General features: G+C 41.1%; 1 protein-coding gene and 1 long non-coding RNA gene across 3 annotated transcripts in view; one reads left to right on the forward strand and one right to left on the reverse strand.

Annotated features, from left to right (window-relative positions):
- Positions 1 to 9,872: 9,872 nt before the first annotated feature.
- Positions 9,873 to 20,928, reverse strand: part of LOC102455777 (carboxypeptidase B) — a 38,621-nt gene continuing 27,565 nt past the window's right edge. The window contains exons 10-11 of the mRNA XM_006115917.5: positions 11,646 to 11,730; positions 9,873 to 10,249 (exon numbers count right to left, since the gene is read on the reverse strand). Coding sequence (XP_006115979.3) covers positions 10,062 to 10,249; positions 11,646 to 11,730 — 273 coding nt within the window. The 3' untranslated portion in view covers positions 9,873 to 10,061. The remainder of the gene's footprint in view (positions 10,250 to 11,645; positions 11,731 to 20,928) is intronic.
- LOC112544625 (uncharacterized) overlaps positions 10,160 to 20,928 on the forward strand; it is a 47,327-nt gene continuing 36,558 nt past the window's right edge. For both annotated transcript variants that reach the window (XR_016350363.1, XR_016350364.1), the window contains exon 1: positions 10,160 to 10,298. This is a non-coding gene — a long non-coding RNA (uncharacterized LOC112544625). The remainder of the gene's footprint in view (positions 10,299 to 20,928) is intronic.

Consider the following 20,928-nt stretch of genomic DNA (forward strand, 5'->3'; position numbering starts at 1 on the left):
TTATCTGGACTTCTACTTTGCCAACAGTAATTTTTCATATCAATTTCCTTTGCTAATTGTGTACTAGCTAACTCTTCCATCTACAAAACTGCTTATCATTGCTGTTACTTCCTCTTGTTCTCTGCTATCAACTCTGAGCTAAATTCATTATCATATGTGCGCAGTGTCTCGTGTAATAAGATCCTGTCTCTCACTGTGGACTCTTAAATGCTACTGCAGCACAAATAATAAAATCAATATCTCACATTTATACGTGGGTAGTTGAGAGAAATCTTCCCTCTTTTTTTGAAATTCAGCCCTTATATAAGCAGGTAAATTAATAGTTGTGTTTTGCCTATTTACACCACAGCTGAATTTGACTCACTTTCTCATTTTTACTTTTCATGTATTACTTACATATTAGCTAAATATATTATTTGAAGAGTCTTTCCAGTTTGACCAATATGATCTTGTTTTAATTTTCAATTTTAATACTTATTTTATAGGTTTCAGAATCTTCCTTTCTACTAGATTTGCCATTAAAAGTACAGATTTATTTATCGATTAAAGAGTTTTGTACCATACACATTTCCATTTTTTCCTTGTTCAACCATATCTCTGCTTTACCAATGAAATGTTTACTAATGTTTACCAATAAAAAATTAAAGAATATTATATGCACTCAGTATTTCTAGATTTGGTATAAATGATTTAACATTTCTGTAGCACTTCCCCTTGTTACCTCCTCTTTATTCACCTTTTCTCTTATCATTGGGTTCTGATCCTACAAATACTTATTGTGCTTAACTGTGAATAGTCCCACACACTTCAGTGGGTTGACTTATTGATAGTAAATTTAAGCACTGTGTAAGTATTTGGGGCTTTAATTGGAAATCCATGAATCTCCCTCTCTATTTTCCTTTCTGTTCCTCTTTCATTGATCTAAAAGGTGCCTAGACTACTTTCCATACTAGCAGTCGGACTAGTTTAGGTAGGGATGAAGTCCGTTTATCTGATAAAATGTTGTTTTTCAATTAAAAAGAATCCTGAGATTTGCATTATTACATAAATAATTCTGCTGATGGCTGAAAGAATTAAGTTCAGAGCAACATTGAAGTCTTTGACCACGGTTACAATGTAATTATAACTATGTCCGATAATGCTATTAGCTCTTATTATTGCTTATCTACCAAATGTAGAAACTGGACGTTCTAGGAGGTGCGTAAATAGATTGGGAGCTGTGATATTTGCTTTGCCTTTTTATTTCTTGGCTTCTGTTGATGTTTTTCAGGTATTAAAGTTCCAAGCCCTAATCGTTCAAACACTGTTTTACAGTCTATGAAAATGGATATAATTTTGTCACTAATGGGCATAAACAGCTGCTGAATTTATCTACTCTGACCTATTTCTACCTTGCAGTTTCTCACTGAAACTGTAGATGAAACAGTCTCTCTTCTCTCTCAAGAAGAAAGAACAGCATGATAGATATAGTACTGTCTTTAGAGAAACCTTATGTTGTGTGCTGTCTCTTATAATCCTCCCCACCCCCAATACTTGTTAAGCTCTTTTAAGTGTTTCTTTACAAAGGAATACTGAATCCCAATTTTTCTTTAAATTTATAAACAGACAGAGGCTCCATAGCAACCAAAGAATATTTTGGGTGAGCATCATGCAGTAGCATTCCATGCATATGATGCATACCCTTACATTTAACTGCCTGAGGAATTCTTTCACCTGGCACAACCAGGAGAAGGTATACTATGAATTACGTGAGATTTGTTAAGTGTTTTGCTGCAGTTCTGGAAATAAGTCGTCAAGGCTCCAAGATTTCTTAGGGATGCTGGAGATGCGAGAATGAACCAGACCTTTTTATAATTAATCCAGGCTCTGACAATATTCTGGGGAGAAGGTTGTAGCTAACATGCTGCGGGAGTTCTTGGCCATGTGAGACATCAACCCTGTTTCCATAGATGTAAGGCAGGAAGGCTGAGTGAAATGTGGTTGACTTACCAAAAAGTCATTAGGGTTTTTTATTGAGAGTGAATCAGTACCCCTTGTGGGGGAAATGTAAAAGACAAGCTGTTAGGAACACTATAAGTCACAACTAAAGGTCACTGGGACCAAATGTTGCTGAATTGGGGGAAAGATTAAAAAGAAGAGGACAGGCAGAATGTAGGACTCTGCCTGCCCACCATTAAACCCAGTAACCCAGACTCTGGATGAAAATGGTCAGCAATGAAGACTTTCCTAAAACATTGCTGGACTTTGTGTTCCTTTCTTATGAACTTGGGTACATAGGAATTAGTCATTCTGTTTTTTATCATCTGTGTGAATAGTGACATATCCTTTCCCAGCTGAGCTCCAAGTGACTTCAGTGTTTTGTGTGAGAAGTGCGTGCTTGACCCGTCATGTGAGTTGAATCTTACCTGGCATCAGTGATATGACAATGGATACAGATATCTTGTGGTTAGTTTTATACTCTGAAAGAGTCTGCCAGCGCTCCAGATTTTAAAAGAAGATAAACTATTTCCAGTACCCAGGCATACTGGGTGGACTTTCCCCACATACACTTTATTTGAAAACATAGTAAAGTCCACTAGGTAACTTGTGCTTTCTCCAGCCACCAGCCATTCCTTTCTGTAGTGGGTGGAGATATCAGCCACCTGTGTCACACCCTCTGGGGCACTCAGGAGTGGTAGCGGTAGTAGAGGCCTCATCCTTACAGTTAGAGAATGCAGCTAGCTCTGTTGTGGTTGACTCCTGTGCACAAGTGCTAAGGGAAGGATGGGCCACTGAGAGTCCTTTGCTCATTGCACTGAGTGAGCCATCATGTGGCCCATAATAAGTTTTAAATGGATATGATTAGAACTTTGTTTAATACAAGTGACTGGAAAACTATTAAGAAAGAATCTGACCCAAAGAATCTAATATGCTGCATAGGTATATTGATAAATCCAGAGAAAATCAGTGGATCTCTAAGTCAGTGTGAGGGAAGTCAGAATCTAGCCCTTTAGCTATTTAACTGTCTCAGTGTGAATTGTTTTTAATGTTTGACTTATTTGAAAGAAATATTATGTAAGTTGGATGAACTTATGAAAAATGGGTATGAAAAAGTGAACATGCAGATTGCGATAAAAACCTGCTTTTAAAATAAAGTATATTGTCAGCACCACTTGTCCATGACGGTGCAACTTATAATTGGAAAGTGACAAAGGAATAATGGTGACCAAAACAAAACAAAACATTTTTCTATCTAGCCTTCGATTTAAACTAAGCTATGCTTCATTTGTGAGGATTATATTGTTACTCTTCAGACGTGATCCAGAGAAGCACATTTAAAGGAGGAGAGCAAAGTGTAAAGCCTCATTAGAAAGTCTAGCCCTATTAGAACTGAAAATGTTCTGTTTAGGATTTTAAAGACAGCTTTCATCTCAATGAACAGTATTTCCATTTTAGGAAAATAAACAAAATAATCACTGTCTGAAATCTGTATAAAATGAAATGGTTACTATTTAGATAATTTACATAATCATTTAATGGTCACATTTTAAAAAATGCTAAAGATCGGCAGAAGCAGCATGGAAACAAAAAGGGAAAAGAAAATACAATGTTATTTTCTAGTTTAGGATTAGAGTGGAAAGCAAATTGAATCCAATCAACTTAGTTTGTGAGTTTAATATCCAACATAGCTTGCCTCCCATCTCAGTTAAATATGTTGAAGTAGGCCTTCTGGGCCTCACCACGCAGGAATGGAGCCAGCATGCTGGCCCTCTGGACTCGGGGCCAGCCTTCCCGCAGGGCTGTCCTCTCAAAGGCCAGAGGTATGCCTCCATGTCATCCGCCCCCATCATCTCTGGAGGTAATTGCTGGCCTGCAGGGATTGAGTCCCATCTTGGCTGTACACCTGTGTGGTCAGGCCCTTCATCTGCGTTATCACTTCCTGCAGGGTGGCTCAGTCCTGGGCAGCCTGGTTCATCAGTAGCTGATTAGTTTCCTGCTGTAGCCACACTGACTCCCGCTGGGCAGCCACCTGAACTCTGGTAGCTTCTTGCTGTGCTTTGGTGACTTGCACAAGCACCTTCACGACATCCTCCATCTTGCCTTTCTTCCTCCTTACGGGCCAGTTTAGCTTGCCCTGGGTGGGTCCACTGTGGGGTCTCATGGTAGTGGAGTATCCTACTCCTGACACCACCTGTGTCAAGGTCAGTCACACTCCTGGGCCCCAGACCCAGTCCACAAACTCACAATCTAAGTACTGCGTCATGGGCCCCTCTTGCCCTTGCTAGGATTTGGGCTTCTATTCCTTGGTTAAAACAGCATTGGGTGATGCTCCTGGTCAGCCTGGACTGGGTAACCAGTCCTCCCGAGCTACTGGCTGGATTCTCAGGCTACATGGGGAAGGGAGTCCAAAAAACTCCGTCAGAGTCCCTCAACTTCTCCGTTATCTCCAGCAAAAGCGCAGGGCCTGGCATGCCTCTGGTCTCCCATTACTCTTCAATGCACACAACTTACTTGCATTTTATGCTGCTCCAAGAGAATCTTGGCCTGGATTGAACTACATTGACCTAGAAATCCACTTCTATGTTAGCAACTTCATCATGAGCTGACTCTGGATGGCAGAAATTGAGCCACCCAGAGAAATGAGAAGTGTCTCATTTTAGTGCTTATATAATGCATTTGGCTTAGTGAGTATGTATAGTGGCAATGAAAAACTCTTGGGACAGTGTTGTTATACTTCTAGACAATGACTGATTATATTTTAAAATTGTGAACACACATTTATAAGTTATAGTGTTTACAACCCTGCTTTCAGAAAACCTCATCTATTTTCTCACTCGTCAGCAGCCTTAGAAAAGCATTTATTTAAATAAAATATTGTTAGGACACACAGAACCTCAAATGCTATGTATCTTTTAGAATCTATAATTGATTCACAGGGACAAATTCATTCCTAATGTGAGTGGATGCAATTCCCTTAGAGTTAATGGAATTCTGCCCACTCATGCCATGGGTGAATTTGGCTCATGGAGTCTTTCCCATGTTGATTGCGAGTAAATTTGGCACATCTGGTCTTTTTAGTTAAGTCCATATGAGTAGTGACCAAAATTGTTACATCTGATTGTTGTTCTACTTGCTTGTGGGAAATACATTTAATAATTTCAGTTCAATTTCTGGTGGTCAAGTGCCCACACCACAGAAACCACCACTGCCACAGACATTAATTAGCTATCTTGTTGGCAGCTTCAGAAGAGAGTCCGAGGATTGAAAAGTCTTCTCACCTTTCAATGAGACTTTTCTGGAAGACGACTGAGGCTCATTGGCAAGGCTTTGTCACTGCGTGCCTGTTGTAGGGATAAATGCAGGACTCTCGTGTCTAGGGATGTTGACACAGCAACTTTTACAAACACTAAATGTACTCACATTTTAGTTTTTAAAAAGTTCCTCCATTTATTTAGAAGTCTTGGCCTTTCCTTGGTTTGTACTGTAGTACTTTTCACATTACCCTTGGCTGACACAGTCTTTACCAGCTTCTCTGATAATTCAGAAAACATTCTTGCTTTTCTTATTTTGTGGTGAGAAACATAATTTTTTCTATTTTTAAATTGGGTTTATAAATATCTATCTAAGTGTAAATGGGTCTATAGGGTGCCCCGGTGGCACCACGTCACCCCTCCCTCAGTCCCATGCTTCCTTCACCTCTTTTTAAGCGCCCTCTGGTGTCCCAGTTTGTTTCAACAGTGGTTCGTGTGGCCTCCCCTAGGTTGGGAGTTCGCTAGGTCCTGAGGCGGGGAGAGTGGGGTCCGGGCCCGCCCCCTTTAAAGGACCCCAGCCCAGGGCCCTGAGGACACGAACGCCTATGCCATCCGGTCCGGCTGGCAGGGCGTTTGCTGTAGCTCGCCAGCCCATAGGCTCCCTTTGCCCGCTCTGGGCTACTTCCTCTCTCTGCCGTCACCACTTCCCCTAGCAGCCAGGCTCACCTCCTCACTTTGGGTCCCGTCGCTGCTCCTCGTTGCGGGGGGGTGCTCCCTCCGAGCTCCCCCCTTCCCCGGCGTCTCCTGGGGTTTAAATATCCGTGCTGGCTCCCAGCCCGTGGGGCCCCGCCCCTTCCGGCGTGGCCACGCTTCCAGGCCAGCGGCGGGGCCGCGTGATGATGTCACCCCCTCTCTCCCCGCCATGGCGTCCGGACTCCCCGCCGTACCCGGGCGTCCTGTTGGGGCGGCTGCCTGTGAGCACCTGGCACACTGATGGTATGCCGTCTCCGGCGCCGCTCAGCCCCCAGGCTGCAGTGCGCCCAGCACTGCAGCTCCGCCCCCTGCCCCGAGAGCCGCTAGGAAAGCGGGTGCCGGTGGGACTGGAGTGCGGGGCGCCTCTGCCCCATCACACTAAGACAATACTTATATCACTCCAGTAACACTAATAGCTAACAATCTTTAATGTATTTATCCATAGCATACCCCTGTATGGAACAACTATTATCCACATTTTACAGATGGCAGCTGGGACAAAGTAAGATGCTATGTGATTTGCCTCATGTGACATAAGAAGTCTGTGGCGAAGCACATGATTGGACTTTGGTCTCTCAAGTCTCTGGCTAGCAAGATCCCTTATTCCTCAGAAAATGGGGTTTACAGGATCTTGCACAAAAGTGTTTTTTCCCCCCAAAAATGACTCCATCTACACTGCCATTTTTTTTACAAAAACCTCTTCCACAAAAAGGATTGGAAGAAAATATTCAAATGAGAGCATGAGATTTGCAAATGAGCACTTCATTTACATTTCCTCTTCCGCAAAAACAAACAGTGTAGAGGGAGCATTAGGGGGTAGCCATGTTAGTCTGTAACTAAAAACAATGAGTAGTCCTATGGCACCTCAGAGACTAACAAAAATATATAGCATCATGAGCGTTCATGAGCAAAATCCAGAGATAGTTTCTCTGACCACACAGCCTTCATAAATTGTGCTTATAGCTATATAGAATTTAATTCCTCTATTAATAAATTCGTTGAAATGCTTCTCTTGAGTTAAAGATGTGTTAAATCTTTCCCAGGAAAATGGTTTGTGGCTTTTGTTTCATTCAGTATCTAGATGGATAGGAACACAAGCCAAAGATTTTTACATTTTGGGGAAATAATGAAATAATCTATTCTGGAGAATGTCCAATGTGCTGCTGAGAAGCCTCTATCACTACAGTGCAGTACTTTAGTAATAATTAGTACAAATTATTTATGAGATGCTGAACATAGATTTTACAGTGCTGGAACTTAATATGCCTTTTTTTCAGGTTTTTCATCATATATTGATAATGTAGTGAATGGGCAGGAAATGTTTTGTGTTCATCTCAAAATACCAATAAGATGTCAAGTATCACAAGAGCTCAAAATAATACTGACAACACCAATATAGTCAGTCCACCAAAAATACAGTGCATTTCCAACCATGCTATGTACTATTACAAAAGACAAATCTCTTCCTCTCCAACATAGCCTGTACTTGCTCTCCCAGTGATATTCTTTATTGGTAGAGGCTGTTATAAATGTTTTGTTATACAGAGACTGCCTCACGGTACATAAGGTGCAACTGTCATCCCAAGATAACAGCTGTGTGTTACACTATATGTTTTACAAATAATCAGCTATTCAGTGTATATACATGAGCATTAGCAGAGTTAGTGGGTAAAATTATCTGCTTTACTAAGGGCTTGTCTGTACTTATCAGAGGATCAACGCTGTGACGATCAGTCTTCTGGGTTCGATTTACTGCGTCTAGTAAAGAGCTGCTAAATTAACCACTAAGGGTGTCCCTTTCAGCTACTGAGGGTTGACCACTGAGGGTGCCACTAAGGGTGACCTCGCAGTCATGAGATGCTATGGAAGTTGATGAGAGTTTTTCCCATCAACCTACTGCTGTGAGGCTACCCTAGAAAATCGATGTAAGATACGTTAACTCCAGCTACGCAATTGTCATGGCTGGAATTGTGTATCTTACATTGATTTTCTCCACCAGTGTAGACTTGGCCTAATGCATAAAGGAGTCTAAATTAAAGTAACTTAAATGTCAATGAGGTGGTAGAAGATGTAAATTAAGGTAGAGATGAGGATTCTTTAACATACGCTTTCTTATTACTTTTTTCACCTGTTGCTTATGTTCCCTCGTACATCAGTGTAAATGTAAGAGAGAGTCTAGCAATGCCACTTTAGATGCTACTTCTAAATTTATCTCCATGTTATGACAATGTATGCACAGAATATGATGATTTAAACCTGCATATCTGAGATGGAAGACCATTGCAAGAAGCAGAAAAGAATTAAAACAAAGTGAAGAGTTAATTATATGACATGCTGTGTAAAAATGTTTCAGCTGTGATGCTGGCCAAGTCATTCATGAATTTCACTTGTTTGTCATTCTGAGGATTCACATGAAACATTTTCTCACTTCAGAATAGATCAGTAACCAACCATAATCATAACTTTACATTGTTCCAGCTCCTCTCTTTGCCTATTAGTTCCTTTGCATTAGGGGTCCTCTCTTTTGTCTGGTACATCTCTTCTGTGCTATAGCGTGTACATAATATTGAATTAAAGTGATCATTGATTCAATGTCTGCCAATGATCCTCAGAGAGCTTTCTTCTTGTCAAAGCTATGAATGTGAGGAACAGCAATGAGTTGCTGCAATCAAACCTAAAAGCAACATAAACTTCATGTTTCTGCTTTTTCTCTGTTTGGCAGATTTTATATTCCCCCTTCTTATTGTTCAACAAGCAACTAATTTCCTCATAGAGTTTCACTGGAAATTGTTTAATTTTATTACTATCTGAACCTTCTTACTCTTCAAATAACTGAGATGTTAATAAGACTAATGATTCTAGCCTATACTAGTTGGGAAAAGATTACATCTATTCAGATGGATAGCTTCTGGGAGTTAAAGGTCCTCAGAAAGAGGTTTAATTGCCTTTCTCAGTGTAACAGTCCATCCACATTTTTAAATAGTTCCTTGAGTACTGCCCGACATCTTCCTTGCATGCAGAGAGTTCATACAGAATTTGCTCCACTGTCTTTCTGTTTGGTTTTGTTCATTTGTATTGTTTAGCTATTGAAGTTTTGCTGGGAGTGCAGGTGTTCCTGCTTTTCTGTGCATTTGGTTCTCAGTCACAAAATGAAGCTAGCAGCTAAGGATTTATGTTAGCTGTTCTGTATATTTGATTCAAGGATTACATTCTACACTTGCAGAGATATAAGGACATCAGCTTACACTGGGTGGATCATGCACAACATACAAAATTAATTACTGATCAAACTGAGATCTTAACTACTTCCCGTATTGCTTTAATTTAAACCTGTTGGAACAAAGCCTGAGTAATCAAAGTAACTATTTTCTACATAAGTATGTGCAGAATCTGTAATGACTGATGAAGTATAAAAGTTAATTCCTGTTATTATTTTTCATATTTTTATTATATTTAATTTTCAGTTCAAATAGTAACCTTTTAAATTTAGTAATCAGGACAGGACCCTCACTTCAATTCTCAATATCTGATTTTTTATCTCTGCCTTCTTCTGATTTAGGGATGCATTTGATATAATCATTATTAGGTTTTTCCCAAATTTCTTTTTTCTTGGGCTCCCATTGGGCCTTACCTTTGTTTCATCGAGGAGCTAGCTGTTACTAAAGCTTCTGATTACTATTAGCCTATTAAGAGAGGTCCAGATTCTGCTCCTAGAAATACCTATCCAGCTCCATTGTAGTCAATGCCCCGTGATTAAATTTGGTTTAGTGATCATTAAAGGACATTTTAAAAAACATGTTAATTGATCAACTAGTCAAAATAGACCTTGTTCTTCATTCTTTTCCAATGGTGCAGTCAGAGACTTTTTTCCATTTTAGAAACAGTAGGTCGTTTTTGCCATTTTTATTTGTGATTTACAGAAAAAAATCCTTAGCTATTTTCATTAGCTCAAGAGCTCAAATGTAAAGTAGAGCTAACAGCATCCAGTAAAGCAGAAATCATCCACCCTCATAGAAAGAGAACAAAAGGGACAGTATATTTGAAACAATATTTCTTGAATAATTTTGCAATACCATTCTAATATAAATGGTTAAGGACATAATTGGCAATATATTTCACAGCTTTCATGGTCTCTTCACAGGTTGGCTTGATCTGAGATTCAGGGAGTGCAAATCCATATCTGCCCGTATCACGGAGCTCAAAGGTGAAGGAGTATTTGATGCCTTGATCATAAGCCCAGTCATCAGAGCCACCAGCAGCAGGATCTGCATTGGAGGAGAAATGAAAACTTTACTCGAAAAGGACAAGTCACTGGTAATCTGGGTGATTTATTATAACTATCATACCACATAATTAGAAATATAGGAAAGGCAGAGTACAAAGCAATCAGAGTCAATAAACCATTTGTGTGCATCCAGAATATGGAACAGAGCTTGCCAACTACTTTATTAGCCTTGAAAAAGGAAATCCGTAGTGATAAGAGGAGGAATATAACCATGTTCTCCATCTAAATGTATAGAAGAAACAATCCTGGTCAGAATATAGTCTGAGTTATTTTGCATCGCTGCTCCTGCCTCATTGTAGAGATCCCTCCTGAGAATGGATGCGAGGGTTATTTTTTGCCTGAGGAGAGAACTGAAAGCATGTTTTCCTCAGGAGCAAGGTTTATTACTTTGAATCCCCCTCCATAGGGTCTACACAATTCTTGAGGGATCTACAAAACTGGGGAACCTGCTTTTTTTTGTTCCCTCTTGATGAGCGAATTTAACATATACTCTCTTGGTTATCCTTGTAAGGAGAGAATGGGGTTCTAATAATTTTTATCCCACAGGAGGTTCTCAAAATTGCTACAAATCCCCCCAAAATCTCAGTTGATCTTTTATACACGGGTAAACAACTGTAGCCATTTTATTTAAGATAAAAAAATTGTCTTTCAAGTTGTTAAATCCTACAACGCTGAATTGTAAACAGGCCTAAGAAAGTAGGAGCCAAAACATCAGCGTTATAAAACTTTGGAAAATTGGGTTTGGCAATACCACATTAGTGTTATCACAAAGGATTTGGACATAACACCACAAAATATCTAACACAACAGCTTGGTTTCAAGTGATTGTTAGAATGAGGTTGGAATTTCTATATTTTTAAAATAATCTCACAGTAACAGAATATAAATTTGCTGGTTAGAGTTGTGAAGGCAGTTTCTGGTCAAAAAGGTTTCACATTACTGTTGTCACAGAGGTTTGCATGCCCTGGAAATCAGGAAACTCACAAGTGCGATTGTCTCATGTTTTAATCACATTTTATGTGTTTGTTTTAGGAATTCCTAATAGGCCCATCCTGTTAGTGTTTGGGTACTATATAATTATTGTGTGAATTTCATTGGGAATCCACAGGTGCATGTTCGTACATTTGCAAATCCAGAAATGTTGCATACATACATTCTAGAGAGTCCAGTAAATGGGACTACTTGCAAAGACAAGTACCACTCAGAAAGAGTCAAGGTATCATAGCCTACACCATTATGAGGAGATAAGCAGGGTGTGCATGTTGAGGGGGCTCGTCTTATGTTTTTTACTGGAAGGGATGATGCATAATTTTCTCTCATAATCTAGAAAAATAATTCTTACTACAGTTGCTTATGATATTAATGCTAATACTTACAGATTGTTGAAGCTCCTGCTCCGTAGGTATATTTTGTGCCATACAATGCAGCCAGCTCTTGAACTGCAGCTTTAGAAATTGTATTCTACAAGAAAGGATGATTAGAATATATGAAGTTATTCCAGACATTTAAAGCTTTACTCAGAAATCTGAGTTAACACATTATCCTGTAGCCTAAGGACCTCATTTTAGAAATTTAAAATTATCTGTAACTCTCGTTCCTCTTTGAGAATCAGTAACAGAGTTCATTCTGTCATCGTCTAACAATCTGCGAATGTCTACACTTCGTTCTTGTAGCATATCATTAAATAGTTTATACTCGAAGCTCTAATTATGGAAATTTATTTGGAGTTGGGAAACCAAGGGGATAACAGGATCCAGGGATTACTCTATTTAAAAGAAATGTGCACTTGGATCTGTGTGAATAAACTAGAAACATGAAAGAAAATGATGGTGAGGTTTAGGTACAGTAGATATACATATGGAAGTTATTAAGACAGCATTTTCTTCCTACTTACAGAAGTATAAATCCAGAGCAACACAGTAAAAGTGGTGTAAGTAAAATCAGAACTAGATCCTGTAAAATCCAGACTGCAAATGTCAACAATATTACTTCATGCCAGAGGTGCATGAAGTACCCTGGAGCCATAAACAACACTTCCATTATTTCAGTTTGCATTTCCCGTGGATCCATCCAACTTCAGTGGGGGTTGCACAAAGTCTGCCAACACTACAACACAGTTCTGAATGTTTGCATTATGAAAAATTGCAGGCTTTCTTTTGGAATGTGTGGCTTTCCCATTTCTTCATAATATGACATTTTGATAATAAAACTATGGAAAGTATTCCTAAGGGATGATAAATATTTGTATATCGTTAGTTGAGAACAGATGTTCAGCATGCGAACAAACAATGGATTACCATATCTGCCTCTGTAGTTCAGAGTTGAACAGCATGGTATTCCAAAGAATTTCTTCTATTCTCCTGTTTCACTCTAGATTACACCATACATTATTTTCCCCAGTAGGAGGAGTATTTTAAAACATTCTGACTTTCATTTAGTTCTTGCACATTTTAATGAATTTTCCAAGAGCTGCATTTGAAAATACTATGAAAAATAAATTGGTTAAGTGATTCCTTGCTTCTGTGAAAGTAGTAACAAGCCAGAATAATGGTTAAAATGACATTTTTATACCATGGGATTGTAATGGCTGCCACTGGGAGAAACAAGCTCAGTGTGCAAAATTTGCATTGAGAACTGGGTTTTGTACACCCCGGTATTCTGGTAGTTTGTATGCAGGGTTTTGGTTCATCGTGTTACATGGAGGTGGAGGCCTTTTACAAAACCCAGATTCAGATCTGTGAGCAGGTTTCAAACACACTCCAAAAACTGGAAATATAGGGTTTAGTTCTCTCTCTTCACTATACATATGCACAGGAGCAGATATGCTAGGCGGTGGCATGGGGCTCCCAATGACCCCCCAAAACGTAGCAAGATTCAGGCAGGCAGACAGGCATCCTGTGGCCAGTGGCCAGTGGCCCCACATTGCTCAGGGAACTGGCTGGTTGCTGGCATATCTCTGAGAATGCCTGGCGGGGTAAGGGGCTCCATGCATGCTGGCCCCCACCCTGGGCAGCATACAGAGACATGCCAGCAGTAGAGCAACTGAGCTAAGGCAGCGCCCTGCAGACTTTGCCTCCCTCTCCACAAGTTGCCCAGCACAACGCACCAACTGTGCTGTCCCCTTTACCAGGACCTATGGCCAATGGGAACTGTGGGAGTGGTGCCTGAGGGCAGCAGAGAGCAGAGTACTCCAGTGGCCCACCCTTACTGAGGAGCTGCTGCCAGAGGGATGCACCAGTCGCTTTGGGAGCTGTGCCGCCCGAGGTAACGCCATCCCTCTCACTCCATCCCATAACCCAACCTCAGAGTTGTAATATAGGATGAGGAGGATGAAGAAAAAGGTATGAAAAATGGGATGGGTGGGGAGAGAGAAAGAGAAAACGGTCTTTTTCTTTACTGGGTCCTGGGGGTGGGGAGGAGGACCTTAAAAATGAAGCTGCACACAGTGCCCGACTACTCTAAATACACCACCACATGTGCAGTTGTAAGAAAAGTGATATTGTGACATATAAAGCAACAACCTCAGAATCTTAACAGTTAGAATAATTAAACCTTCCACTGCTGAAAAATTGGCTTAATAGTTCATGCTTCCGCCTATTAAAATCCATGGCAGTTTTGTTACAGATGTCCATAAGAACTGCAGAGTTTGGACATTAGAGTTTGGCTAATGGTGATGTAACAAATTTTGCTCCATCACCTTTTATTTATATTGAATTAAATACATGTGCATGCAGCTGGGAGCTGTAGAAAAAGGATTTCTTGTTCACCTCACAAAAGAGATCTGTGTTGAAAATTTGTAATTTGCCTCCTTGTATAGACATGTACAACTGAAATTAGTGAATAAAGGAAACTTATAAAATGGCTGTGCCTCCTATTGTGGATAGGGCATGCTGCTAATATAGTGTAGTCATCTCCTCAATGGTAAAAAACTAAGAAAAATAGAATAGGAATATTTCCTAGAAGGAGAGAAGGCGTTAAGTGTCAGCCAGCTGCCAAATGGCAAATTTAAAACATCAGCTACATGTCTCTGCCAAATTTAAGAGATCAGCTATGAGAAAAATATGTTATGAAAAATTCCTGTGAAAAGTATGACCCTATTCTGGATCAGAATTACCGTAATGAGCAGGTAGCAGCTGTAAAGAAAGGTGCTTGTAGACTGGGAGTTGAAATTCCTGGTTGTTGAAAGACACTCTCATGTTTTCCAGGTTAGAGCATGGTGGCTTATTTTGTAATTCAGTAAATTGAATATGCCTGTGTGACACCACAAAGTCAGTAGCAAAGCTAAGAACAGAACCTGGAGGTCCTGATACCAGATCCCTTCCTGTAATCATCAGGCAACATGCTTTCCCAACTGCTCTCTTAGGATATGTCTACACAGCAGGACTAAAGTTAAATGAAGCTATGCAACTTCAGCTATGTCAACTGCATATCTTAAATCAAAATAGCTTACTGTGGCTTTTGGCACTGTCTACAAAGCAAGAAGTCAAAGGGAGAATAGTCTTCCTTCAACTTTCCTTACTTCTCATGAAATGAGGGTTACCATGAATTGGAGTAAGAAGTCCTCCAGCTCGACATTATTTCAAAATAAAGGATTGTAGTATAGACACACAGGGTGTGTCTAAACTACATGGCTCTGTTGATGGAGCCACGTAGATTAGGCTGATTGGCAGAGAGAAATGAAGCCGTGATTTAAATAATCTCGGCTTCGTTTAAATTTAAATGGCTGCCACTCTCTGCCGACCAGCTGATGATCAGCTGTTTGTCAGCAGATGGGGGCAGTCTGGATGCGCCACGGTCGACAAGGAAGCCTCTGTCGACCGGCACAGGTATGCCTCATGAAACCAGGTTTACCTGCGCCGGTCGACAAAGGCTTCCTTGTTGACCATGGCACATCCAGACTGCCCCGATCTGCGGACAAACAGCTGATCATCAGCTGGTCGGCAGAGCACGGCAACCATTTAAATTTAAATGAAGCCGAGATTATTTAAATTGCGGCTTCCTTTCCCTCTGCTGATCAGCCTAATCTACATGGCTCCATTGACGGAGCCACGTAGTTTAGACACACCCTCACTGTGTTATTTCAGAATAACTGATGTACCCTTAATGTATGAAAAGCTTGAAAAAACTAAACCTCAGCACCAAAATGGAATGATTTTATAGTAACAAAAGGAAGAATATTTAAAAGTCAAAAAAGGAAAAGGAAAAAGAAAAAGGAAGAATGCTGGCAAACAATTTTCCTTCTTCAAACAGTGGGAAAACAGAAGTTAGGTCACTCTGACTCATCTTGTCTGCCTGCCTATTATGTTCAAAAGGGGAAACAATGCCTAACTTTTGTGAGATGAAAACCAAGCCTAGAGATTTACGTTCTTTGTGTTGCTGATAAAAGAAGAAGCAGTGCTGTGGTTAATTTTAAAAAACATTTCGCTTTCTACAGTCTCTACTGGTTCTCAACATTCATTTGAACATCTGGTTTGTCACAGGGCTCTCTTTTTTGCTTTCTTGGCGGGGGCTCTATAAAAGAGGAACATTACAACTAGTACTGCCCAGTGGTCAGGCAGGGGTGTAGCAGATTGTCAGCCCTTTTCAGTTAGGGTATGTCTACACTACAGTGAAGATCAAAGTTGCCAGGGTTCGAATTAGTGGGTCCAGTGAAGACACGCTAAGTCAAACTGAGAGACACATTCCAGTCGATGCCAATAGTCCTGCTTCCACAAGAAGTAAGGGAAGTCGAAGGGAGAGTGTTCTCCCTTCAACTTCCTGCAGTGTGGACAGCGCCTAAAGTTAAGTTAAGGTATTTCAACTTCAGCTACGCAGTTAATGTAGCTGAAGTTGTGTATCTTAACCTTATCCCATAGAGTAGACATACCCTTTTAGTCCTGGCCATAAGCTTCCCCAAGGGCTTTAGGTTTTTCACCTTAATTTGGGGATTTGGGGGTCAGGGTATTCTTCAGTGGGCCTCTCCACTGATATAAGAGTTTCACTGATTTCATCTTTTGAGAGTGGGTAGGGGAGCCTGGACCCATAAGCTCCAAACAAGAGCCTGATGACGAGTGGGTATGTTTTGCATCTTACAGTGCTACACAAATGTCCCGCATCACTTCCTAATCAAACCCTCCTTTTCTGCTCAGAGTAAACTATGGAATCACAAGCAAAGTCTCAGAGGCGTAGCCGTGTTGTCTATGTCAGCAAAAGCAATAAGGAGTCCTGTGGCACAGTCAGTCACTTGTCTCTCCTCTGTAGGTTTTATTAGGTCTGCTTTTCCAGTTCTCAGGCAATAAGAGTTCCTGGACAGTAGCTTTCATCCCAAGCTGAGCTGCTCCGCCTGCAGCTTGTGCAGGCTTTGCGGGTACAGCTGGGCAGAGCTGCCTGGGCCCAGAGTGACTCCTTAACCAATTGCTCTCCAGTATGGGGTTTGTATGACACATCACTGGCTCCGCTGTCAAGAATCCTTCACTCTCAGGGACAAATTCTGGTGTCAGTTACACAAGTGAAAAGCAAGTAGCATCACCGCAGTGAAAGGACTTACTCCAGATTTATGCCTTCCATTGCAGAATGGCCTTCCATTCTCTGACTTGTTGCGGAACTTCCAGACACTGCGGCTACGTCTACACTGGCCCCTTTACCGGAAGGGGCATGTAAATTTCACTAGTCGTCGTAGGGAAATCCGCGGGGGATTTAAATATCCCCCGCGGCATTTAAATAAAAATGTCCGCCGCTTTTTTCCGGCTTTTAAAAAAGCCGGAAAAGAGCGTCTAGACTGGCCCCGATCCTCCGGAAAAAGTGCCCTTTTCCGGAGGGTCTTATTCCTTTGAATAAGTAGGAATAAGACCCTCCGGAAAAGGGCACTTTTTCCGGAGGATCGGGGCCAGTCTAGACGCTCTTTTCCGGCTTTTTTAAAAGCCGGAAAAAAGCGGCGGACATTTTTATTTAAATGCCGCGGGGGATATTTAAATCCCCCGCGGATTTCCCTACGACGACTAGTGAAATTTACATGCCCCTTCCGGAAAAGGGGCCAGTGTAGACGTAGCCTGCCTGTTCCAGAATCCAATATTCTCTGTGCTGATCTCTCAGCTTTGTTTCCATTTCAGCATGTCAGCTAATTAGTGTCACAAAAGGATCATGTTCCCTGATCTCATTATCCCATCGAACTACAGTTCAGTTACTGGCAGTTCAGTTACTAGCTTTTAAGGAAAGGCATGTGATTCTAGCCTCTCTCCTTATTGCATCTAAGGCATAATACAGCAGGCTAAGCACCTTGTACCTGATAATAGATTTTCTTTTGGAAGCAGCTCTTGTATCATCAATTCAGATTTACCTCTGCAAATTGCTGCTGGTTAAAAACACTCCAGGGGCCTTGATTATGCAGTTGCTACACCCAAGCAACTCCCATTGACATCAGTAGGATATTTGATGGCATTCTTGATGTATAATGACTATAGGATCTTGAAAATACGTTATGGACAGTAATGTGCTTCGTGGCCACTGCGTATCATTCTACCCCTATCTTGTTCTTTTATATGCTCTAAGCACTGCCTTTCTGAAGCCAGCTATCTTCAAGGGGCTCTAAGCTGCACTCTTCTCATTGTAACTTTCACAGACATTACGTAGGGATTCCTTGATTTCCCTTTGCCATGGTAGCACTGCAAGTCCAAAGTGAGTCCATCCAATGTGAGAACTTGAATATGACTGGATGTACTCAATGCTGTGATTTCTACACAGGCATTACAAGACAGTTACAAGCTCAGTTTGATAACAGAACACACTATTGTATTAGGTAATAAGAGAAGCAGGCGTATACATGATACTCACTTTCCTCCTCTGTGCTCCAGGAGCCACTTCTAAAAATAATTTACCTCTATCTATCTTCCTTTTGCATTATTTCCTTTTGTTTACTTTGCTCCACAGTTAAGAGCACCAACATCTACTCGAAACAAGTAAAGGAAGTTATCAGAAAGACAGAAAAAGTGCGGGTTCAGGCTCCTGTGACCAAAAGCTAATTATGCCCCATTGAGGCATACGTGTCCAACCATTCTTTATGCTGATTTTGTTCACAAAGAACCTCAAAATGAACACTAGTAAAATCCATTGATTCTGGTTTTCAATCAAGAGGTAAATAGTTATCACAAAAATATTCAACGTGTGATGTGATATGGCAGAAATTCACTCCTTTGCACAGAACTTGCATAAGGCTGAATCTCTTTTTTCTCTCTAAGCCCTATTTTAAGGGCTCAAATAGGTTTTAAATGGTACATAAGTCTAGTTCAGGAGGGTGCATTCCCCCCATACATGCAGTAATCAACATGAATAGTAAGGTAGCCAATAAAAGTTCAGGTAAGCAGCCTTCTGCCCCACACATGCCACAAAAGTCTAATCTTTGGATAATTACTTTATGTCCATGTGGCAGGGTAGACTAGTTGCCGAAGTCCCCTGCTAAAGGCTTGTGGCCTTGCCACATCCTGCCTCAGTAGAGAAGCTATTGAGAGATCCATCACGAAGGCAAGAGCAGCTGCAGAGGAAGAGGCCAATCAGGGGCCAGGAAGGCCTATAAAAGGAGTTGGGGAAAAGAGCAGCAGTCAGTGTCTCTGGAGCCTTCAAGGTGTGTACACTGCCAGGCTGGCTGGATGAGAGAGCAGCAGCACCACGGACAACTCCATGGGGAGAGCTGGTTGGAGACTAATGAACTATGATGAGACTCTGAAATAGAGCCCTGAGAGTACTAGACTATGTTCTTTTTTCGAAAGGAGATATGCAAATTTGACACTAATTTGCATATCTTCTTCCAATTCCTTTTTTGAAAGCATTTTTTTCGAAAAAGAAAGCAGTTTAGATGCGGTTCTTTTGAAAAAAATCCCCTTTTTTGAAAGAACCCGTCTTCCTCAAAAAATGAGGTGTGCCAGGGTTCTTTCGAAAAAGGTTTTTTTCTCTCAAAAGAACCGCATCTAAACTGCTTTCTTTAAAAAAAAACAGTTTCCAAAAAAGTGATCGGAAGAAGATATGCAAATTAGTGCTGAATTTACATATCTCCTTTTGAAAAAATAATGTAGTCTAGATGTACCTGAAGGCAAGGGCGAGGATGCTGCCTGCAGAAAGAGAAGTCCTGGGGGCACCACTCACTGTAGAGTGAGGAAACAGACCGAGGGGCACTAGTGGAGAGCACTGAGATGGACCTCTGGTAGATGAATACCCCCAGAAGCGGGTTCGATTCACACAAGGTTCGACTTGGCTGGAGAGCTGAGTTGCCAAAGACGCTTTTGGCTGTCAAACAGAGAGAATGCAGGCACATCCACTTGGCCAGAGGGGGGCACTCGTGAGAGCTGAGTGTCACCCCATTATAGTCCATTTGCTAACATAAGATTTGTTGCTTGTGCATGTTCAGATTCGTCTAGCTTCAACTTCTAGCTGCCGGAGCATGTTATGTCTTTTCAACTAGATTGAAGAGCCTATTATTAATATATTTGTTCCTTATGCAGGTACAAATCCAAAAAGTAGTCTAACTCCTCTATTAGCTCCTTAACCCCCATCCCATGCTCAGAAATCTATCAGAATGAATCTGGTGGTTTCTACAACTACTGTATCTCAGTCTTAACCTATTTCAAGTATAAAACAGGATTGAGGCTGTTGTATTTATTTTTGCTGGAAATAAAATGAGTGTGGGATTCATACCTTCATAGATTTCAAGGCCAGAACATCTTCTTTGAATTAAGTGCACCAGAACTAGAAACAATATTCTAGCTGTGATTGCATCAGGGTCAAATCTAGAAGTAAAACTCTAACCTCTAACTTCTGCTTGAAATTATCCTCTTTATGCACCCCGAATAGGAATGTGAAGGATTAGTCGACTATCTGATAAGCAAATGCTTATTGAATTCTCGAGAGGCTTGTCGATTAGTTACTTCCCCCCTTGCTCCCTCTATCAGAAAGAGGCAGCGGTGGGGAGGGAAGGGGAGAAGCAGGGGTACTTCAAAGTGGCAGCGCTGCAAGGATCCTGATGTTGGGCTCCTGCGGCGTTTCAAAGTGGCAGTGCCGCATGGAGACTTGGGTCAGCTGGGGTCTCCATTGCTGACCCTGGGCTCCCTGTGGCGCTGCCACTTTGAAACGCTGCGTGCAACCTGGGGACACCTACATAGATGGGAAAATTCTGTGTTTGTACCTCACATGCTCTGGGGTTAGCGGGGAGAAGTATCATAAATGGTTTCAACCACATTCCTCCACCCTGATACTGGGAACAATGAAGGGCTACTTTTGTCCCGAATTTAAGTTAGAATAGCATCAAGGCCTCTGTAACTTGTAATGGCCCTCTAAGCCTGAGACCACTGGACTTCCCAGAATGCCTCCACAGTGCCCTGTCGTGCCTTGGAAGCCAAGAAAGCAGGCACCATTTCACACATTTAGGGTGCATCTACACAGCACCCTAAACTTGAAATAAGATGCGCAATTTGCTCTATGTAAATTGCATATCTTATTTTGATTCTATTGCAAAATAGCTTATTTTTAAATTTGGCGGGTCTACATAGTGCCAAATTTTGAAATAACATGCTATTTTGAGACATCCCTTAACCCTAATGGAATGATGGTTACAGGGATGCTGAAATAGTGTGCCCATTATTTCAAAAAATATTTCAAAATAATGGGCGGCTTGTTAAGACATAGGGTAGCTGT

Source organism: Pelodiscus sinensis, chromosome 10 (genome assembly GCF_052426305.1).
Source record: "Pelodiscus sinensis isolate ZL-2025 chromosome 10, ASM5242630v1, whole genome shotgun sequence".
In the NCBI taxonomy this organism is placed as follows: Eukaryota; Metazoa; Chordata; order Testudines; family Trionychidae; genus Pelodiscus; species Pelodiscus sinensis.